At 36.8% G+C, this 19,992-nt stretch overlaps 3 protein-coding genes across 3 annotated transcripts; all 3 read right to left on the reverse strand.

The window, feature by feature from the left end:
• Nucleotides 1-455: 455 nt before the first annotated feature.
• gtf2h2 (general transcription factor IIH, polypeptide 2) lies at nt 456-5,960 on the reverse strand. Its single transcript, XM_065250011.2, has 15 exons — nt 5,666-5,960; nt 5,425-5,502; nt 5,306-5,342; nt 4,045-4,131; nt 3,904-3,954; nt 3,769-3,823; nt 3,584-3,689; nt 2,943-3,033; nt 2,775-2,862; nt 2,514-2,621; nt 1,442-1,505; nt 1,250-1,356; nt 1,065-1,167; nt 932-971; nt 456-847 (listed from the first exon to the last, which is right to left on the reverse strand). Exons 1-15 carry the CDS (start codon nt 5,719-5,721, stop codon nt 737-739), a joined length of 1,182 nt encoding a protein of 393 aa, XP_065106083.1. The 5' UTR covers nt 5,722-5,960; the 3' UTR covers nt 456-736.
• A 121-nt stretch (nt 5,961-6,081) lies between these two features.
• On the reverse strand, nt 6,082-13,201 carry oclnb (occludin b). The gene is made up of 9 exons (XM_065250345.1): nt 13,117-13,201; nt 12,567-12,655; nt 11,667-12,354; nt 11,199-11,366; nt 9,596-9,711; nt 8,841-8,939; nt 8,517-8,688; nt 7,118-7,159; nt 6,082-6,898 (listed from the first exon to the last, which is right to left on the reverse strand). The coding sequence occupies exons 2-9, from the start codon at nt 12,608-12,610 to the stop codon at nt 6,800-6,802; spliced, it is 1,428 nt and encodes a 475-aa protein (XP_065106417.1). The 5' UTR covers nt 12,611-12,655; nt 13,117-13,201; the 3' UTR covers nt 6,082-6,799.
• Nucleotides 13,202-14,001: 800 nt separating this feature from the next.
• Nucleotides 14,002-18,933, reverse strand: marveld2b (MARVEL domain containing 2b). Its single transcript, XM_065250344.1, has 8 exons — nt 18,869-18,933; nt 18,455-18,519; nt 17,086-18,301; nt 16,864-16,890; nt 16,615-16,784; nt 16,259-16,430; nt 15,028-15,078; nt 14,002-14,749 (listed from the first exon to the last, which is right to left on the reverse strand). Exons 3-8 carry the CDS (start codon nt 18,265-18,267, stop codon nt 14,630-14,632), a joined length of 1,722 nt encoding a protein of 573 aa, XP_065106416.1. The 5' UTR covers nt 18,268-18,301; nt 18,455-18,519; nt 18,869-18,933; the 3' UTR covers nt 14,002-14,629.
• Nucleotides 18,934-19,992: the final 1,059 nt, after the last annotated feature.

Raw genomic sequence — 19,992 nt, forward strand, 5'->3', positions numbered from 1 at the left:
TCTAAAAAGACTCTTATTTTCCTCCCATAGGAGGAGACCTTTTATACAAGTAAAGGGGCACTCCACTTTATTTGAAAATATGCTCATTTTCCAGCTCCCCTACCCTGGAGTTAAACATTTGATTTTTACAGTTTTAAAATCCATTCAGCTGATCTCTGGGTTTGGCGCTACCACTTTTAGCATAGTTTAGCATAATCCATTGAATCTGATTAGACCATTAGCACCGTGCTCAAAAAATAACCAATTAGTTTCGATATTTTTCCTATTTAAAACTTGAGTCTTCTGTAGTTACGTTGTGTACTAAGACTAAGACATTGTAGTACACAATGTAACTAAGAGTCAAGTTTTAAATAGGAAAAATATTAAAACTCTGGTTATTTTTTGCGTGATGCTAATGGTCTAATCAGATTCAATGGATTGTGCTAAGCTATGCTAAAAGTGGTACCGCCAGACCTGGAGATCAGCTGAATGGATTTCAAAACAGTAAAAAAATCTAATTTTTTATTCTAGGGGAGCTGGAAAATGAGCATATTTTCAAAAAAGTGAAATGTCCCTTTAAGGCTTGGGCACAATTATTATGCAGCCATAAACACCAAACAACTGGCTTTTTAACAATTTATCCTCAGACTGAGCCGATCAGAATCTAATTCAGTGACAGATGTCTTCCTTCTATTTTTCAGTCTTAATTAAACCTGAATTTCACAGATTTAATTCATAAGAATCGCGCCATTTTACATCAGGACATCCCATCAGTTAGCATGCAGCCGGGGCAGCAGTGCAGTGTGTCGTGTATGAAGAGATCACAATCTACACAGAACACTTTCTTACATGCCGGACAAGTAAATATCTGCAGAGAGGAGAAAACCATGATGCTTAATGGTATTGTAAACACACCCATTTATACACAAAAGATTATACTTAAAACACCTACACTTTTGTCTTTCAACTCTACTTGGCAAGCTTCACAGTACCTGAAAAGACAAAGGTTAAGATAATATGTGAGATAATATCTAAAACGACACTGCTGGTGACCTACTGTATGACAGTGTGAGTGTGAAGCATACCTCTCTCCCTCACACTCCTCCAGTGGGGTCTCCTGAAAGGCGTCCAGAGGGAAGAGATGGTGGAAGGAGCGGGCCAAGTGAGGAGCAGAAACCAAAGTCAGACCTGCACCAGATAGAAGACCCAGACTTTATGAAAACTGAACGCAGAGATGTTGTCTAAGTTCAGGTGCATCCTGAGGACCTACCACACACTTTGCACTCCACTGGCAGCTCGGTATATTTGGCTCTGCACTGTGGGCAGTAGTATCCACCGAGAGTGAGTCCTGGCCCTTCAGAAGTGCTGTCAAGGTGCCTAGAAGTATAACAGAAGAAGTTTAACTCCGAATAGTATTTTCAATACGATTAAACTGATAATAGAATCTTTAAAGTGTACTCACGACATGCTGAAAGAGGGTTTGGCGTCCTGATCTGACATGGATGCTATGACGTGCTGGGGGAAACCTAAACAAATTATGCATACACGAGTTAAGATAATGTGTATTAGATAACACACTGGGGGGCAGTTTACAAGACAGGGTTTAGATTAATCCAGGACTAGGGATCAGTTATTTTAGGACATTTAAGTAGTTTTTACAAACAAACCTTACAAAAAACTATACTGATGTGCATCTTTAGACAAAATAATAGACTGATATATGTTATAATATGTCAGTGTAAGGTGTTTTTCAATTAAAGCAGCTCAAACATGCATTTTATACTAGAATTAGGATAAGCCCTGTCCAGGAAACCGCTCCTGGATATTTTAGGTTACAGTAAAATATGACTACAATAACTTTCTTAAAAATAAATAGTTGTCGACCGATTGTTTTTTATTAATAGTAAATACCAATGTTGATGAGAAGACAATGTGACTGATTGGGCCATATGAGGCCAATATAATTGCAGTGGACGAAAGAAAAACTAAAAATTTATTTAAAAAAGTGATTTTTTTTAATTAAATTATTTTGTTCTGCATTATATGCTTTTAAGTACTTGAAAACTATTTACAATTATTTTACTTTTAAAAACAACTTTGCTGCATGCTGGAGTGCTGTTGTGTAAAACAACCTAACATTTATGTTAATAGTCACAATGAAACAAAAGTAGTGATTGTCTTATTTTCCCCGTCAAGGTACTTAAATTCGGCCATCGAGAATTGATTGGATCGTTGGAAGTTGGGTCATGTTGCTATTTGCTAATCACTGCAATCTATTCCTGGACCGGAATTAAAGAGAGATCATTTTGAGGTGGGGAGGATTTTTAATAATAATGAAGCTCACAGTCATTTGTAAAACAGAATAAATAGAATTAAGCAAGAGAAAAATTGTTTGGCTGATGGAAAAGATTTATCGACCGATGCAGATAATCAAACACTGGTCAATATATTGGCTACTGGAATATACCGGTCTATCCCTAATAAACAATTACAGATACTGGATTGTTTTAAAAGTAGAAAAAATGTGTGATTACCCATGCGAATAAGGGAGCACTCAGATGAGGAGCTGGCAGGAGGTGGCTTCACATGCGACATCAGCAGCTCCTTAAAATGACTCTCATCCAATATCACATTGTAGGTTCCTATTGTGCCAAACATTTACATGCATTCATTTGACAAACATGCAGAGGTTCATACATTTTATATGCATATGTGGAAAAAAAACTATGACCTTGCAAAACAGAATGAATTGTTTGTGAGTGTGAGAGTCAGACATATTACTGAAAATGACCAACCTCCTGTTTCTCTTGTGAGAATGGTGCATACTCGAACCTCTGCCGACAGTCCGATCACAGACACTCTGATTTTCAAACCTTTGAGGGTCTGTAGATGTTTTAAAACAGGTGATCACTAAACGCATTTTCCTTAAAACGTTAGGCATTACAACAATTATTTAGACTCACTTTAATAAGCTCATAGATGTTGGCTGGGTCACATGTGGTCAGACTGCTGAATATGATCAGAATCTCTCTGCTGGTATGGGCAGGCATGTGTCTGCATGCAAGAAAGAAGAGACGGTACTAAATAAGGGCTGTAGATGAAGAACGCATTTTATGTTTCTCCAACTTCTAGGAATGAAGCTTATAGTAAACCTCCAAACATAATGTTAACACATTTTAAATATGATCCGGATTGTTAAAAAAATCCTTGGATTTACAAATGCCGTAAAGACATTTAAATAACTGTCAGGTATCTCTAACCTGATACCTACGATATGTTCCTATAGCTCAGTGAACACTTAAATTTTAACATTTCGCAGATGCTTTCAAAGTGCATTAAGGTATAAATTTTTATCAGTATGTGATTCGAACGCATGACCTTTTGCGCTGCTAATGCAATGCTCTACCACTGGCCTATACAGGAGCGTGAATTGCAATAGAGGTGCAAAAGGTTGTAGGTTTACTGATAAAAATCTAAACGTTGTAAGTCACTTAGAATAAAAGTGTCTGCCAAATGCATATGGTAACTGTAATATGCTACATATATATTATTTATTGCAAAGTAATGCCATACATTTGCTTGAAACCGTTGGACTGTAACTTACTTTAGAGACTGCATTGCCATGTTGAGAGAGTTGTAGAGGGACGGCTCTCCTATGCAAGTTGAGTCCACAGCTTTTTTAAGAGCTGCAATATGCTTCTTAGGATTCCCTGTTTACAGTAAACAATGGTTCTAGTACAAAACGATGATGTTAAACAAAACATTAATATGGAAAGATAAAGCATCAACCTGCAAGATCTGTCAGCTTTTCCGCCCTCTTGTTCTTTGTAGTAATGATCCCTATCTGTAAAAATAGTATGGTAAACTACACGCACACTTGCATGAACACTCACACACAACCAAAGCATCACTTAAGAACATTACCTGACTGATCGGATTCTGGTCAAAGTATTCCTCCACAAAATACTCCATCAGCTACGGTTTCATAAAGAGAGATGAAAGGTTCATTTTGAAACACATCAATAAAGTGAGATTGGCAGATATTGCAGTTGTGGTGCTACTGGCCTTCAGGGTGGATGTCAGCCTGTTGGGTTTCAGGTCTTGATCTTCCATCGACCGAGACGAGTCAACAACCAGATAAAGGTGGCGCATCTAAGGGGAATCATATACTTTATTGTAGGGTGTATATATATATATATATATATATATAAACTTCAACCTTTTTGTGAGCAAGGGCTAGCATAATGGACAAAACAATCTGGAGGCCTACTCAAAACTTTTTTTATTTACTTGTTGATATGTTTTATCATTGTTTAAAATGTTAACATACATACAAGAAGTAGGGATTGACCGATATGGATTTTTCAGTGCCGATGCCGATACCGATTTTTGTTTCATCAGCCTTAGCCGATGACCGATACAAGCTGCCAATTGTCTTGAGCCGATATTTGGAGCCGCTACTGCTATTGCTCACCCAATTTACATCATAAAAATGACACAATGATGATGCCAAATGTTACAAGTCTCAATTTAAAAAAAGTTACATTTATTGAACTTTAAAAAACTATATTTAACAAATAGTAAAAACAGGTGAGGGTGCTATGGAACCATGAACTGACTCTCAACAATGATGAGGAACTATCAGCAAGGATATTGATTTCTAGCACTTTACTACTATAAATATATATAGGGGTGGTTTCCCGGACAGGAATTATCTTAAATTAGGACAAGAGCTTAGTTTAATTAGGAAATATAACTAGTTTTAACAAACATGCCTTACTAAAATCATTACTTGTGTCCATTTTGAGGCAAACACAGAGCACTGATGTTAAAAAGAGATGTTATAAGTTTGGACAGTTCTTACATTTATTTTAGTCTAGGACTTGTCTAATCCCTGTCCGGGAAACCGCCCCATAGAGATGAGAAATAAAAACCCGCTTTGTCCAGCTATAATCAGCTGTTAGGCCGAGCTTTCGATGTTGTCATGGAAAGGTTGGTTGTTTTTAGTCACATGACCTGCAATCGCTTGCAGCTTCCAGCACTCTGTCTGTAACTAATGTCGGAAAAAAATCAACGAACACGGCAGCCACATATCGGCCGATGCCGATACACATAAAACTCGCAAATATCGGTCTGATATATCGGCCGGCGATATATCGGTCTATCACTAAAAAGAAGCCAAGCAAATAAAATGTCAGGGTTTTAATAAAATAAGCTTTGATAGGCAGCTCCCAGACATTTTGAAGACAACCACTTTATTTTTATTATGACTTATGTCCAATAATGCAATAGATAAAAGTGCATAGGACAGTAAAAAGCATCTCACCATCCCAAGTCGAACTTGTCCATGACTTTCAAACACCCTGCAATGTGATTGCAAGTAAGCATCAGAGCAAAATCAAGTATCAGACAGTATGATTTGAATTTAACATGTTAGTGCTGGACCTTTTCCTCTTTGACTGGAAAAGAATGTCCTCTACTGTAGCTTTCAGAGATCCAGACTCATCCTCCTTCAGAACCTCCCTGAGACAGACACATAAAGTATGAGCGATTCATTATACTGTATCATTTCCCAGCACGTGCCAGTCTGGTTTTAAATAAAGGATCTTCATAATCAGTTAAAAATATATCCGAATCGTTCTATCACTATTTTATATACTTTAATATGAAGGTCTACAAAACTCACCATGTTCGTTCGTAACCTCCTTCCCACCGTTTTGCTCTCTCTGGTTCTTCATCCATAACTTAAAGATTTTACACACTGGACGCTTTTATTAATGGGGAAATTATGATTTTGTTCATAAAAGGTATGTCCTCTCGTGTATTTCAAAATGTTATTTCCCTTTTATTTCACGGAAAACTATATTAATTTATAATATCTTAAACTAGCCAAATAAAAAAATTTTAGTATAGTTTTGAATCGGTTATTGTAGTCGACATCGCATATAAACAAACACCGCTGCTCTTGTACGTCAGTATTGTCTCCCCCCCGGAACAAGAGATGTGAACATTGGTTCCGAGTTCCTACAGTAGGCCTACACGTTAACTTGCGTTATTTCCAATGTAAAAATACCTTTATCTTTCAAATTTAAAGACTAGGCGTTTGGGAATGGTTTGAGTTTATTTTTATATACACAAAATTAAAAATATAAAAACATATTGTACATTTCAACAGTAGCTTCATTGATCACCAACAACATTCGCTTATCCCTGAATTCTCTATAGATTTTTGTCATAAAAAACTAAACAGGGATTTCTTCATTATATAACTTCAATTTAAACCTCATTAGACATCCTTCTGGTGTGGGCTTTAAACAAACAAGCAAAAAAACATAGATAAAAGACTGTTATTCTGATGATAATTTGTGCAGCAAGTTAAACTACAAAATAAAATCCAATAAAAAAATCTAATAAAACGTTATAACAAACTAGAATGTAACTTCTCAGAGACAGAAAAATAATAAATCCCTACACTTAAATAAAAACAACTTTTCAACAATTCAGAGATTTAAAAAGAACAGACACAAATAAAGGCCTATTAGTCACAGTCCTGTTAATATTAAGATTTTGTCAGTTTGACTAAAAATATGATACAAGAATTAAGAAGGGACATAATCCAGCATTAGAAAATAAAATACTTTAAAAGGTATCACAATAAGTTGATCAAGTTAATCTGGCTCAAAAGCAGAAACCTGTCTATAAAAACAACAACCATACAGTCCTTGAATTAATACAGTGATACGGAAATACAAATAAAACCTCTGGCAAAACCATTGTGTTACAGAATATGTCCTGTTGAGCTTTCAATGTCAGTCCATTTTTACTGTCTGCGGTCATAGTCACTGACTCTTCTTTTGATGAGGGAGAGTTTTGCCTTTAGCTGTTTACACCTTTTCCTTTTCAGCTGATACTCTGGAGACTGTGAAAAAGAAATGTAACAGCTCATTTACACCTCTATTATATGTAAACCTTTACCAGAAATAACCATAAACATTACATTACATAGAATTGGTATAGAGGATGAATGGTTGGGCAGATAGATTATAACCTGTCACCTGGGTTCCAACATCCAAACCTCTCCCCAAATGAAAGCCCTGCTTATTGCACAAATACCCAGTTGAAAAAAATAATAATTTACCTTTTTTAAGCTTTTGAGACGGTTAAATAACTCCAAGGCATCCTGTTTTTAAAAAACAAAAAGCAGAATAAATTATTTTCCAAGTCAATCATGTTATAACATTTGAAAATATTTGATCTTTAGTCATCATTACAGTATGTCATCAGTAAACTCACATGACCTGTAAGTTTAATTTTGATGCATTATTAGTTTAATTTATAGTGTTTTTCAAAGTTTATTGTCATTGTACAATCAATCAATAATTAAAGAGCTCAGATGCAAACATCACCTCTGTCAAAAATAAGATGACGGTATTAACCAAATGCTCTCGCACATATTATATACATTCATAAAATACTTTTGTTTTAAAATTGGCTGAATCCTGGCCACTCATAAATACCAGTTTATTGGTTTAATTCTGTTAAAATCCACATTGATTTTTCAGCAAAGTCCTCTGTGCATGGAATAGTAACTGGATGAACGACAGCACGCATACGTCAAGAGTTTTTTTCACCAGTTAAAGGCGCTCTAAGCGAATCTGCGAGACGTTAGTTTTTGTTGACGTTTGAATTGTTTTCAAACAGACGGAGCTTAGCTAACTCCTCCCCCTCCCTTCCGTGCTTTCATGAACGCGCACAACCCCCACCCCCAAATCCTTTTTGTCGTTTATTGGCTGGAATACTTTGTTTTGTTTTGTGGTGCTAGGTTTGGCCAATATGTTGTTATTGCCGTTTGTGAAGCCTGGGCTGTCTACAGAGATCGCGTTTTTTTACAGTTTGATCAGCGGACAGGCAGCAAGCAGATAGTGAGGAGATGTTTGCTGTATGTAACAAAAAATGTTTTATGGTGTAAAACGCGTCAATTCGCTTAGAGCACCTTTAAAAGAGGTTTACCAAGTCCATAATAGCATATTAACTGAATTTTTAAGGCCTTTTACCTTAATTCTGAAATAACAGTTAAAGGATTATGCTAATGGTCTAATCAGATTCAATGGATTATGCTAAGCTATGCTAAAAGTGCTACTGCCAGACCCGGAGATCGGCTGAAGGATTCCAAAACGATAAAAATCAAATGTTTAATTCTAGGGGAGCTGGAAAATAAGCATATTTTCAAAAAGAAGTGGAGTGTCCCTTTAAGAGTAACTTTTCAACTTTTTAGAAGTGGAGATTTTTGCAGCAAAAGAATTGTGTTAAATACTAATGAAATGTCTAAAGTTGAATAAAGTGATTAACCTTTCATAACCTTTACCATTAAAGTGAAATTACTGAACCTAAACTTAAAAGCCTAATAAAATAAAAATGAAAATATGTCAAATACACTTAAATGGGTTTTGCATCTGCCCTCCTCAATTATAATTAAGGTGAACAAAAAGGGTAGTCATCAACCAAATGAGTCTTTTCAATTTAGACAAAGTACACACCATGAACTGTGGACTGCCTTCCTGTAAGTAGTCCAGTTCTTTATCTGTATCTGCCAGGCCCTGATTAATATCATCTAGCTCAGCCTGAAGACGCTTGTACTCCATGTGGTCCCTGTCGAATTCTTTCTTGTACTCCAGCCTCTCCTGCTCATTAATAATAGGCGGATATTCACTGAGAGAAAGACATGATGTGATAGAGGAAAGGTTACAAGATTGATTAAAAAGTCCAGTTTTGCTTTTTGCTTAATTTAAACAGGTCTTCATTATATTTAGGCAGCCAGGTCTGCTTTGACATGAGCAGCTGTGATCAAGAATTTTCTTCACCTGTCATTGTCTGTGTCCAGCTCATCTCCAGATTCGCCAGTGTCGTAGTCCCTCATTTTGCCCTTCAGTCCACTCAAAGAGCTTGTTAGGTCAGAACTGCTGCATAGTTTAAAAAATATATATTTGTGTTAATAACATTAATAGAGCATACATTTTATGAACTTGGTTGGGTAATATATTTGTGATTGCAGGAGGAGTTTAATTATCAAACCAGTTAAGAACAGTATGTTATGATGATAATAGTTTCAGTCAGTACGCATAATAGGTTTGTTTGTGAAACAGGTTATTCGTGTTCATATGACAAAACAATTTAAACATGTCCTACAAGAATTTCTGCATTCTTTTGGCATTAAAATACAATAATAGACCGATCGCAAGTCTAATCAATAAGCCAATATTTACCTATTTAAATCTGAAATATACAAGAACAGTTTGCAGGACAGGGTTTATCCTAGTCCCAGAATAAAATCCATGTTTGAGCTGCCATAATGAAAAAAAACGTGTAAAGACCTCTCTTAACGTCTATCAGTGACATCGTTTTGTCTCAAGATGTACACCAGTATTGCTTTTGTAAGGTTTGTTTGTAAAAACTACCTAAATGTCCTAATGTAACCAAGGCCTAGTCCTGGATTAATCTAAACCTTGTCTGGGAAACTATAAAGCCCTAACAAAATCTACTGTAAAGAAAGACTAAAGTAATCTATTAAATTAATTTGTTTTACAGCATAACTTCCCAAATCACTGAGATGACCTACCTTGGAAGATAAATTGGTTTATGGATGTCCTGGCTTTGCATTATTGGCTGTGAAACGCCAATGCGATCATTGCCGTCATTTACAAAAGTCTCTGGATCTCCAGACACATTATTAACCTGTAGAACAAAAAAATTAAGAGTTCACATCTAGACAATATTAAACAGACATTTTGTAATTATGTTCAAATTATTGCTGTGAATCTGAATACCACCAAGGGTACAATTTTTTTCAGAATCTGTTTAAAACTGTTGAAATGGCTTAGGTTGAAACTGGTAAAATAGAGAATCTCCAATCTTATACACTGTATGCCACATTTCCATATGCAAATTTATATTTAAGAATTCTGTATAAATTGCTTTATTAGGAAAAAAATGATCTAAGAGTATTTCTTGGCATATAAATACTGTAAAAAATATTTGCTGCCTTACATTTTTACATGCAATTAAATTGTCTTTACATGTCATTTCAACTTTCTATTTCATCATAAATTTTAATATTTTAAAATAAGTTCAACAATTAAAACACCGTACATTGAAATACATTACAAAAATAAATTTGTGGGTAGGGGCATGTAAAACAAATCTGAACTACTGACCCAAACAGCACAACAAAAGCCTTATTGTATCCAGCATGTTTTTCCTTTCCCTGCATTAATAAAGCATCCCAAAGGAATGATGCAGCAACCATTTTGTTCTAAGTAAAATATGTAGTGTATGCAGCTATCAGATCACTTAGTAATGAGGCCTAAAAGTGGCTTCATTACATGTGTTGTAGTTATAGTTTTATTTTAATACTTCAGTGTCTCACATGTTTCTGCCATCTCAGTTTTGGCAGTCTCTCCCCCCTGTATGTGTTGCTCTAGGGCCCTTTTACCATAACTCTATATGCCTAGAAAATATATGCACCTTTGTTGTTACAATGCAACTAGCCTTCTTTTTGAAAGGTTAATAGTCTGGACAAACAGTAAAGCCAGGCAGAACCGGTTCCACTACTTCTAGAGATACTATCACAACATAAAGACTGAAACTACCACTGGTTACATGGTGTTGTGTGTGTGAACAAAGGCAATGGATTACCTAACAACCCTAGATGAATGTAATGGTTTCTTTGGTTTGATTATTAGCACTGTAATTGGATAAAATCAAATCAGGTAGATTTAAGTCCCTCTAATATGTTCTGTGTATCCTGCATCACCATAGCTATTTTAGCTGTCCAATGAGTGAAAGTGCATAAGAGGCCACACCCAGAAACCAGACATGAAACCTGCCATAACCTTCTCGAACCCTGCGAATCTGATATATATACACACACACACTGGAGTTCTCAGAAAGTCTATCCTTGGAAATTATAACCCAAGAGTCTACTTGTGATTTACAATAATCAGTTACAAGTACAACAAACAAAAAACAATCTTTTGAGCTTATACAAGCAGTATATACCAAGAAGCATTTTGTAGCATCCAATATAAAATAATGCATGCATGAGTATTACAAAATTGAAAGACGGCATGAATGCATGTTTTGCAATCAATGGATAAAAACAATAATTCATAGCAAAACAATATTTATTTCTCTGAAAGCATTCAATTTGTAAGTAAACCTACCCATTCACCAATGCCTTGAGACGTGAGTCCATCGGTAATCGTCTTAACATCATACCACAGAATGCGGTCCCTGCCGTAACTCCTCATCTGCCCTCGTGTTTTGACTGCAAACACCAGAAGGATGATCAGTGCGACCACCACCAGGAACCCAATGACGACTGCGATGGCCTTTCAAAAAAGACATGCAGAAAATAAGAAATTTTAAACACCATAATGACATGTATGTGACATGTGGCATCCATATTAAAGACAACATGGCCAATTTGTTTTGACTAGATTTACATATTAGGCAAATAACCTGGCACTCAGCAGCATCTCTACATATGACCCACTGAACAGTATCAAGTTGCTTCTGATGATAAAGTTCCTAAACTTTCCCTTAGGACTGATAAGCAAGAGAAACTAAAGAAATGCAACCATGAGGATGGTCTATTTCCCAACAACTTCAAGGCAGGAACACATGCTCACCTCTTCGGGCTCCACTACACAGTAGTGGTATAAGTACTGATTGAGAAAGATGCCAGAGGCTTGTTCTTGGTTCTGGAATTGCGCACACATTTGCAAGACCTGACTGTACATCATGGATCCAGACGTCTGAGCCATGGGGTTGATGGCGACCAAGTACACAATGGTGGCTATCAGCATGAGCAGAGCAAGGATGGCACAAATAATGATGGAAGCCAGGTAGAACGAAGGAGACTTGGCAGCATTTTGTCTCGACACCGCCAAGACAAAGATGATGAGAACGGCAATAAAGGTGATTGCCGCAATTGCAATGATAAAGCCTTTGCCTGATTTTGGATCCATGTATGTGCCTCCATAGCCGCCGCCATAGCCACCGCCATAGCCGCCGTAGCCCCCAAGACCTCCGCTGTAACTTCCTCCACCACCATATCCACTATAGCTTCCACCAGCACCGCCTTGGTAGCTACCCATTCCACCCATTCCACCCATTCCACCCATTCCTCCGAAACCCATTGCACTTGCGTCGTAGTCCCATGCCAGTGTGGAGGCAACACAGGCGAACACCGCCACACACATTATGATGATGATGATGCACATAATCTTCATGACACCAGGGGGTGAAGTCCAGCGATAAAAGTGAAGCATTTCATCAGGATGGTAAGACGCTGCACGGTTGGAAGTTCTTTTGTGGCTGAAAAGACAAAGTTGAATAACTTGGGTGAGTAATAGGAAAAAGATACCCTGGTTAAAAACAACAGAAACCATCACACAGTTTTTAATAAAGTAGTTGTTATAATGGGTATTGTATTAGTTTTAATGGAAACTACAGTATAATGGTCTATGTGGGTCTCTGCTTGTAATGTGTTGGGTTTTGTTAGAGGGATGTTGTTGTTATCAACTTACTGTCTGCCGCCATATGGCGGAGGGCGACTCGATCGTTTAGGCATAATGTTGTCTTCAAGGCCCTTGGACAAACAACTTCACAGAGTTACCTGGGTGAGAGTTAAACAAAAAAACACGTTCGTATCGAATTATGAAAAAATACAACAAAAAGAAAACATTTTTAGTGAGGTTAATTGATTGCACGTCCTGAATTGTTTAACTGAAAATAGTTATCATCACCACCGAATAAGGTGACCAACTAAAAAATATAAGCAGTGGTGTTCCTATGGCTATGGAGATTTCCGACTATGATTTCTCACAATTCAAAACAGCCGTGAGAATTTAAACACGGTAATTGTTTTACAGATAAATCTGAATTGTGGCGTTTTTGGAAGAGTACAGTTACGGTTAGAAAACACCTACGTACACAAAAAGACTAAAACAATTTGAATATCACGGGGAAACCAAGCGACACCAATCACCGTATAAGTTAATTTAAACAATTAAAACCCATCCAATCCAGAAATTATATGTACAAGAATCAATAAGAAAATTCAACAAAATATCTTACCTCCTTTCCGTCCGACAGCAGTTAAGGCTGGTAAACAAGTCTTATTTCTCTGAAGATGGAGTATTTACTGACCTCAGGAAACGCCCTCTGATTACTGAGGGTTTCAGAGTGCCTGTCATCACTGAAACCGCACGAGCCCCCGCCTCTACCTGCGCAGGTGCGCTCCCGCCCACGACGCATGCGCAGAAGCAGCTCACGGGTTTATTTCTATATCGCTTATTCTAGGAAAAACATTGGTGTGTTAGGTTCGGATATGAAAACGTGATTCTTCTCGATTAGGCAATAACAGTTGGCATCACTGATACTCCATTCAAATCCTCACCAAGCCCATTTTTAGCTTCTTAAGTGGGCCAATTAAACTTATTAACTGAAAAATAATTTAATAGGGGTACGGCATCTGCACGAGAGGCACATGTGATGTATAAGCCCAGTTGCAGTTTCTTCTACTCAGTCATAAATTTGTAATCCGAGAGAGATTATATCATTATTTCATTAGAATGAGTATAAAATAACAAATTGTTTTTCAACTGCTTTACTGATGCTGTATGTCTAATGGGTGTTTTCTATGTTTAATATGTGATTTAATACATTAATATTTTAATGTATGACTGTGGTTTAAGAATCTGATCTTTATAATCATCTTAATTAAAACAGATAAAGCTGCATTGTTAGGTGTAAGTAGGTGCAGTATCATATTCATTCGGTTTCCACAAAGCATGAGTTTGGAGTCCATTTCAGTTTGTAACTTGAAACCTGTCAAGCAGGTAAAAGCATGGTTTGCTATAATAGCATTTACAGTAGTATAGATACCTGCCTATAAGAGGCTACTACTATTTTTTTTTTTTTAAGGAAGCATCATGGAAACCTTTAATCAATAGGCTGTAATATGGAGGTAGGCCCATTTATTTTTTGTCTTCGTAATACATTTATAACAAAGTATCAAATTCAGATCTAAAAGTAGAGTGATACAAAATATAAAATGTACATGATATGTATAAAATAGGCAACAATAATCTACACTACAGAACATCCTAAACTAAAAACGACAAATATTTTAAACATTTCAGGACCATTACAAATGTATCTATCAGCTTTTGAACAAACAACAACAAACATTGTATTCTTCTTCACCCAGCTACATTCATTACAAGCTCAAAGATTCATTACAATTTCTTCAAATTTCCTACTTTAAAAATTCAAAGAAGTGTGAAGAGCACATTTAAAAACATACATGAAGAAAGCTGATGTTGTTTCATTAAACATTCTAGTAAAAAGAAAATAACATTTAATTTGTCATCAGATAACCCTTTTCAGCAGTAAATGTCCATCATTGAAATTCACAGCAAAGCAATGTTAAATTTTTGTTTTAATACAAACAACATGAGATGCGTTGCAATTCTAAAAAGAAATGCAAAAACAATATTCATCTTTGATATTGGCTGAAGTCACAATAAGATTTACTCTTTCCAGACCACACCTGACGTCCGTGATGAATGAAATGCAGAAGTTCGGTCTAACTGTAACCATCATTCCAGTCCATGACTTTGTCATACTCCTGAATTTTCTGCTTTATGTGAGCCAGTTTGTTCTTTAGATATTCACACCTGTCTCTCTTTTCCAGGAACGTCGGGTCCTACAACCAGAAACAGGTAAATTCATTTTTTGTATGCTCTACTACACAAAAGGAAGTATTCAGACATGTCAACAGCATTATTTAAATAGTCCACATCCCCTAACATTTCTAGTTTTTCTGTTTTAGCTGTTCATGGAACTCAGACTGATACAGATACCATGTCGTTATTTTGCAATGACTGAAGAATGCAGAAAGGCAACAGGTAGATGACTAAGCGGTCGAAATGTGTTGGAAAGTTTTTTAACACACTGAAACATAAACATTTAAGGAACACTTACAGCCTTTTTTCTGTTATAGTCCTGAACAATGCTGTTGATTCTCTCTTGCTCCTAAAGGAGGAAAGTCAAGGTTAATGTATTCAAGATCAGAAAATGCATTATTTGACTAGGAATTTGGCAGAAATGTTGTCAGTAGTTGATAGAATGAAGCAAAAAGGACAATTGTACCTAAACACATGCCTATAAATGTATAAAATAAATAATCGTATATTGGTCTCTTAAAGGGATAGTTCACTTTAAAATGAAAATTCTGTCATAATTTACTCATCCACACATTGTTAGTCCATAGTAGGAAAACATATTTTGGAAATATTGTGATAAATGATGAAGAAAATATTTTGATAAATGATGGTAAGCACACAGTTGATGGTACCCAATAAATTCCATCATTTTTTTAATTCCTACTATGGAAGTCTATGGTCACTCTCTGCTGTGTGTTTACCATAAGTTCTCAAAATATCTTCTTTTGTGTTCATCAGAAGAAAAAAACAACATGAGGATGAGTAAATGATGACTGAATTTTCATTTTAAAGTGAACTATCCCTTTAATTTTTTTCCACGGCTGTATACAATATAAAACGTGATTTTAGCCTAAATGGAACTAGGGCAAATGTCAACATTCAACATAAACATCTCTTTTAAAGGGGTCATATGACGTTGCTAAAAACAAAAAAAATTGTGTAGTTGGTGAATTGCAATGTGTTTACACTGTATTTTCCACATACTGTACAATATTGTTGCTCGTCTATGCCCCGCCTTTCTAAAACACATCGTTTTTACTAAGCTCATCATTCTGAAAAGCGTGCCGTGCTCTTATTAGCCAGGTACCCAGTGCGTTGTGATTGGCCAAATACCTTACGGGTGTGATGGAAACGTTACGCCCCTTACTACATTTGCAATTTCAGCTCCCAAAGCACAGCATCTCCAGGACTTGGTGGCGGCGACAACAACATTACTACAGCAAGAATAAAAGTTATGCCTTTTTTTACATTTGGGCGGTGTTATGCAAATCTTCCCACACAGTGACATAGATACGTGGGGGCATTTTAGGAAGGCATGGATGATATCTTTTTGGGTTTGAGACTTTAATCTTTGCAACTTTACAGATCTTCTATATGCACAAACAGCTTTTAAAATACTTTTAAACGACGAAGGAAAACATGAAATTGCATCATATGACCCCATTAATAGCCAATAAATTCATCAGGAGTCAGCAAAGTAGCATTTTTACCATTGGGTTGGTAGGGTGTTGTGGCAGACTTCTTATCATATTGTCCAGGTCCTCAAATTTCTGTGTTAACACCTGAACCTCAGCGTGTAACTCTTTATATTCTGCATATTGATCATTAAACACTGCCTTGTAGCGCTCCCTTTCCTCATCAGTGCGAATTGTGGGGTATTTCCTATAAAGAGACATATAAAAACACACATCAGCTTATGTAATTGTTACAGGGGTAAGGGATAGTATGATGGGGCAACAATAACCAGTCCTTGATATGTTTGGAATATCATGAAAGATGTAAGTAGTTAAATATACTGAATCAGTATTCCTTTACAATATGCTCTGTATAAACTTGCAGAACTTACGCCACATAGTCCGCGATGACCAGAGGTTTGGGGATATGGCCAGCAGGGATATGACCCCTTAAAATCTCTGGTTCCATCATAACTGAAGGTGCTGTGCCATCTATCGTCTCTGGATAGCCCATTGTTGGACCATTGTAAACTGGGGCAGAGACACTGGAGCCTGGACCCATCTGTGTTTATAAATGATTTTTTTTATACAACGATTTTATAATTCAAAACAAATTTTTGAAGTCAAAATGACCTGCTTACCATAGTGAGTGGAACTGCTCCTATTTTCTAAATATGAATAAGATTAAAAAACAGACAAATAAGGTTTCATTAGCGCAGTCTATGCTGTGCAGTATTATTGTAAATACTAAAGTTAAAGGTAGTCAAATATAATATAATATTTAGATCTGTATACATTTTAAATAACATATACAAATCTAAATATTATTTGTCTTATCATTAAAAAAAACTACATATATTTACATCTTGACCCAGTCTCTCTCTTCGCATCCTTGCAGCTTCATGTCTCCAAAGCTTCAGACACACGCCTGCACCCACAAGATACAACAGCATGTTGATAAACAGGAAGATGATAGCAGCAGTCTGCCCAGACTCAGTTCGACAAAACCCGGCATTGGGCCCAGCGTTAAACTGAGGTAAATAGCAGAGACCTCCGCGAACCGTGTCTCGCACATACACTATTGCTGCTACCATGTATAGAAGCGCTAATGCCAGATTTATCACACACTCAGTGATCGGCCACCAGCTAGAGTCAAGCAGAATGGTACGATAATACATAGTCACCCCTAAGACTAATAAAATGACAGTCATGATCCAGGCCAATCCAGCCACCACAATCACAAAAGGGGTCAAGGGCCCGGAGTAGGAACCCCCAGATCCTCCGTACATCCCACCCATTGAAGATCCGTATGATCCATAAGATCCATACGTCTGCTGCATTGAGTAACCAAACATGTTGAACCACTCGTTATCCTTGTGCACGTATGCGCAGACGCACGCAAAAACGGCAGCCCCCAAAAGCAGCTCAACGCAACCCAGAATGCGCAGAAGTCCGGGCCAGGACTTCATGTAAGCGTAGCGCTGATTGTACTCCTCCACCTTCTCACTGTAAGTCATAGCTGTCTGTAAAGAGCGTCCAGAAACCGATTCCAGTGGTTCCCCTAACAACATCGCCTGCTCCTTTCTGGAAGCGTAGCTGCCCCCAGACCCTCCGTAAGGATCAAGGTAGGTGCTGGGGGCCGTGGGTGACGGTGGACGCGAGTGTGGAGGGGAGCACGGCACGCCATCAGTGGTCGTGTTCACATTATCAAGTGGTGGTGGTGGAAGGGGCCATTTCTTGTTGCTACTGTTTCCACTGCCTCTGAAGAAGTTCTTCACAGAGTCGGGAATAAAACGTCGGATGGGTTTGATGTCCATGGCATCATCCACCTGATCTTCAGCATCACTGGGGTAGAAATCCGGGCCGACCGGAGGATTGTTGGGGAGCGGAGGTGGTGGTAAAGGGTCATAGCTGGATGCTGGCATTTCACCGAGAGGATAAGGGATCTCCTGGCCCCATGGCAGTGAGCCCACAGGCACTTGGTCATAGTAAGGCATATCTCTGACCCGATCGAAGCGGGACGCTGACCCGTTTCCAGTCGACATAGAGATGGTTCTTTGTCCAAGCAGCTGAGAAGAACTAAGGTGCAGAAATAAGGTATTCATTATTTTAAACTTCTGAACATCGCATAAAAATATGATATAATTTGCACATCATAAAAGTTTATAAAAAGATAATTATATAAAAAATAACTAATTGTCTTATTACTACCAAAATCGGTGTCTGTCCTACCTCTGAAGTGTAGTTACATGGCCATACAGGTTGAATGTGAAAGTCTCGTTTTTTCACAAAGGTCCCTGGAATGAAGATAAACAAGTGAATTATAATAACTGCCGACAACAAAAGATCTAGTACATATTTATCACCCATAATACATATGACACAATTTTAGAAACGCACTAGAAACTTTAAATAAACGGTAAGCACAGGCCTACACCTTATCTGAAAAGAGAGTCTATAGCCTGCAAAATAAAGCGGTACGAAAGCACACGCCTCATTAAATATTAGCGTTCTTTTCAGTGGTTTATGGTTATTTCAGTCACCTACAATAAATATACTAACTCGTTACGTGCAACGATCAGTTGTTAATGAGCTACACTAAAGATACTATTCGTTATTTTTTCTTGAAAAACACCACTTTCTTACCTGGTATCGGTAGTTTCACCTGTCTTCCGCCACTGGGGCTACAGGTGTAGGATCGATCACGTGACTTACCCAGCCCCGACGCGTGACGTCACTCCATAAAAACCAGTTTGACAAGAAAACATTACTGTATCAATTCAGGACTGGCTGATAAAAAAAAGAGGTGGTTGTTGATAGTGTTGTTTCTTTGCATCATATTTTATTTGGAGTACCTAAAGACTGTTGTGTTTATTCTTTTTTGCTTAATAACATTGTAATATCAGCAAAATAATTCATTCATAAATGTAGATTCTTTAAATCCCCCCCCCCCCACTACTTATTATATTCAAAAATGACTTAAAATGTTTTTCCAAAGCCCTTAATAAGATGAAAGGTCAGAGTGCTATGAAGCTACTTTATTTATTGACATCATTTAATTTATTGTGATACTGCCCCTAATATTTAGCTTTATTTAATTTAATTCACTATTTAAGTTAATGTAAATTTTAATTTACATTTCTATTTATTTTTTCTAAAAAATTTCGGGGTTGAGCCTGTAATACTTATCTACACTGTAAATGTATATTTGCCTTTGTTGTTTATATACTTATGTATTCAATAAAAAAAGAAAACATTACTGTTTATTGTTTAACAATTGTTTTACCATATTTTGATATATAAGTGATTACTATTGTTTATGGTAATGTGACTGCCACATCCACAATTTACTTATCTAGACAATTTTTGTGTGTTTTATTTTTGTTATACATAAATATTCTGCAACCTCACTACTTATTTATTAATAAGGACATTCTGGGTCATATATGGGCCATTGTGCTTATGGATTTTATTCATAATGCAAAATTTCTATAAAGCTTAATGTAACTTTTGACTTTATTGACGTTATTTTGACTGGCACATCTACAATTAACCCCCTCTCCCCAAAAAAATGTATTACTTGCCAACTTAACATTATAGATATGAGTTTTCTTGGAATGACTTTTAAAACAGTCTTGCTAAATGGAATGAGCACACAACATGATTTAAAATGTATTTCAAGTCACATTTAATACTAATCTTCCTTTAATTTCTTGAACATAACTGCCATAATTGTAGGCTCAAAATGATTACTTACAAAGTCAAGCAAG

The sequence above is a fragment of the Paramisgurnus dabryanus genome, chromosome 5 (genome assembly GCF_030506205.2).
Source record: "Paramisgurnus dabryanus chromosome 5, PD_genome_1.1, whole genome shotgun sequence".
Classification (NCBI taxonomy): Eukaryota; Metazoa; Chordata; class Actinopteri; order Cypriniformes; family Cobitidae; genus Paramisgurnus; species Paramisgurnus dabryanus.